This window comes from Priapulus caudatus, unplaced genomic scaffold (assembly GCF_000485595.1).
Source record: "Priapulus caudatus unplaced genomic scaffold, Priapulus_caudatus-5.0.1 Scaffold395, whole genome shotgun sequence".
In the NCBI taxonomy this organism is placed as follows: Eukaryota; Metazoa; Priapulida; class Priapulimorpha; order Priapulimorphida; family Priapulidae; genus Priapulus; species Priapulus caudatus.
The window spans coordinates 69,484-72,179 of NW_014577456.1; the positions used below are offsets into that span (position 1 = coordinate 69,484).

At 50.9% G+C, this 2,696-nt stretch overlaps 1 protein-coding gene across 1 annotated transcript in view; it reads left to right on the plus strand.

The window, feature by feature from the left end:
* The first annotated feature begins 650 nt into the window (after nucleotides 1-650).
* Nucleotides 651-2,696, plus strand: part of LOC106809904 (protein tumorous imaginal discs, mitochondrial-like) — a 15,763-nt gene continuing 13,717 nt past the window's right edge. Inside the window, exons 1-4 of the mRNA XM_014813142.1 lie at nucleotides 651-736; nucleotides 960-1,242; nucleotides 1,771-1,923; nucleotides 2,411-2,558. Coding sequence (XP_014668628.1) covers nucleotides 651-736; nucleotides 960-1,242; nucleotides 1,771-1,923; nucleotides 2,411-2,558 — 670 coding nt within the window. The remainder of the gene's footprint in view (nucleotides 737-959; nucleotides 1,243-1,770; nucleotides 1,924-2,410; nucleotides 2,559-2,696) is intronic.

The window sequence follows — 2,696 nt, forward strand, 5'->3', positions numbered from 1 at the left end:
AAACGCGCCCCCAGGTTAGGACATATTGCGTAAACGACCAGGTCAGTGACATATTCCGTAATACGACCAGAGTTAGCTGACATATTCCCTGTAAACGGACAGGTTTAGTGAATATTTCCCCGTAAACGACCAAGGTAGGACATTATTCCGTAACACCTTGTTAGTGAGACATATTCGTAAACGAACCAGGTAGTGACATATTCCGTAAACGCAACCAGGTTCAATGACATATCAGTAAACGGACCAGGTTAGTGACATTACCTTCCGTAAACGACCAGGTTTAAGTGCAACTATTATTCCGTAAACGACGAGATCTTACTAAGATAAACGCGCCGCGAACAACTCCGAGAACTCTCGGCGTCTGTCGTCGGTGAGGCGGTTTCCGTCGACGTCGACGTGACGTAGGCTCACGTTCGTCGCCGCGCACTCCACGATCACGTCCAGCACGTCGTCCTTCATCCCGCAGTAGTCCAAACCGAAGCTGCGCAGGCGAGTGTGTCGGCGACCGACCGCGCGATCTCCCGCCAGCCGAGGGTACCCCACGTGACCGTTTCCCGTCAGACTGAGGCCGCGGAGAGGGAAGTCTGCGCGCAGCAGCTCGGCTAGCTTCGTTGCTCCGACGTCGCCAAAGTTTTACAGTGCCCACGTCCATGTACTGTACGAGCCAATCGCAGGAGCTCGACGCTGGAGCCCTCTCGCCGACGAAAGTTTCCTGTTCGGCCGCGCTGGCAGCACCGTGAACCATATCAAATAGTTACCAGGGTACGGAACGTACCCAGGGTGCGTTCCGGCAGTACCCTGGGGGACATAGACCCTATGAGCAGTAGTATAAGCTCCAAAGATTCTGCCTGGATGATTAAATTTGCTGCTTGCCTTTTTCCTCTGGCAGTAAGCACTTACAAAGTTAAATCCTCTACTCACTTGCAAAATTTTTTTTTAATTTTTTGCCCTGCACGTAGGCAGTCGTTCACGGCCGCACGTTCTCTTGTTCCTCAGATACTCGGCGAAGCGAGCAAGCGGAAGCAGTACGACACGTGGGGCTCGGCAGGGGACTTCGGAGCCGGTGCCGGCGCGGGACCCGGAGGCTTCCAGGGATTCCAGTCGAGCATCGACCCGGAGGAGCTCTTCAGGAAGATATTCGGCGACCTCGGATTCGGAGGTCAGCGGGGCGGGGCCAGGGGCTTCCAGCAGCAGCAGGATCCGTTCTCGAACTACGGCTTCGCGGATGGTCCTTCACAGCAGGTTGGTGCGATAGAGGGAACAGCCCCTCATCGAAAGCAATCGTATCTAATCGAGCTGGGATAGTTATAACGAGTCCTGTGTTTGCGTGTAAAATCTTAATGTAGTCTAGAAGCTGTGTTTGGAAGTGCAGAATCTAATGAAAGTACCTTGATTGATTTGAGAACGTGAGACCAAAACTTTGGATGATGTTAGTAATCAAGTAGCCAGTTTTATCAGTACCATACATGTAGTCGCATACAGGTGAAAGTATCTTAAAAGATGATAAAACATCTTCATGATGTAACGTAACGTAATGTAATGTAATGTTATACATAATGTAACAATATAATATATATGCAACGTATAAAACTGTTTTACATTACATAATATACATGATGTAACAATCAAGTATGATTGCAACGTATAAAATTGTTATTAACATAACATAATAGCATAATATACATAATGTAACAATCTAGTATAGACGTTGTTAATAAAAATCTAGAACTGAATACAGTCGTACTAACCCGACGCTCTCACGTTCCACAGATGACGATGAGTCTCAGCTTCCAGCAGGCGGCCCGCGGCGTCAACCGGGACATCACGCTCAACGTGTTGGACACGTGTGCGACGTGTAAGGGCTCGCGCGCCGCCTCGGGAACAAAGGTCGAGCGATGCCCGCAGTGCAACGGCACGGGAATGGTAACCGCCTTCGTCGCATCACGCCCCGCCCCGCCGCGTCCCGCTACGCCTCGTCACGCCCCGCCTCGTTACGTTCCGCCGCGTCGCGCCCCGCCCCGCCGCGTCCCGATACGCCTCGTCGCGCCCCGCCGCGTCCCGATACGCCGCATCGCGCCCCGCCGCATCACGCTCCATTGTGTAGATGTTACGCGTTCTGACGCAGTTGACGTTGATCGTGAATGCTGATTCGTTGATGTTGGTAGTTGATCGTTGACTTAGATTGATGCTGATTGTTGTTGTTCATGTCGAATGTTGACATTAATGTTGATTATTGACATTAATGTTGATGATTGACATTAATGTTGATCGTTGACATTGATGCTGATCGTTGACCTTGATCATTGACATCGATTTGTTGAATTAAGATTATAGATTCTGACACGAAACCCTGCGGTTATCGCAATTACCTGTTCACTTGTCGTCATCGCCGCGCTCTTCTCTGCTTCAGGAAACGGTGAGTACGGGTCCGTTTGTGATGCAGAGCACATGTCGTCGTTGCCATGGCACCACCCAGCATGTGCCGCACCCGTGTCAGACGTGTCAGGGCCGTGGCTCGACCATGCAGAGGAAGACTGTCACCGTTCCCGTGCCCGCCGGTGAGTGGCCCCACCGCCGCGCCGCGCGGCGGCAGTCTAGGTACCGCGTCCGTCGCGTCTAACTTTACCCGTCAACGTTCTCTGAAGAAATACTTAATGATAAAATGATGATAAAAACAGTAATAATGTATAATATAA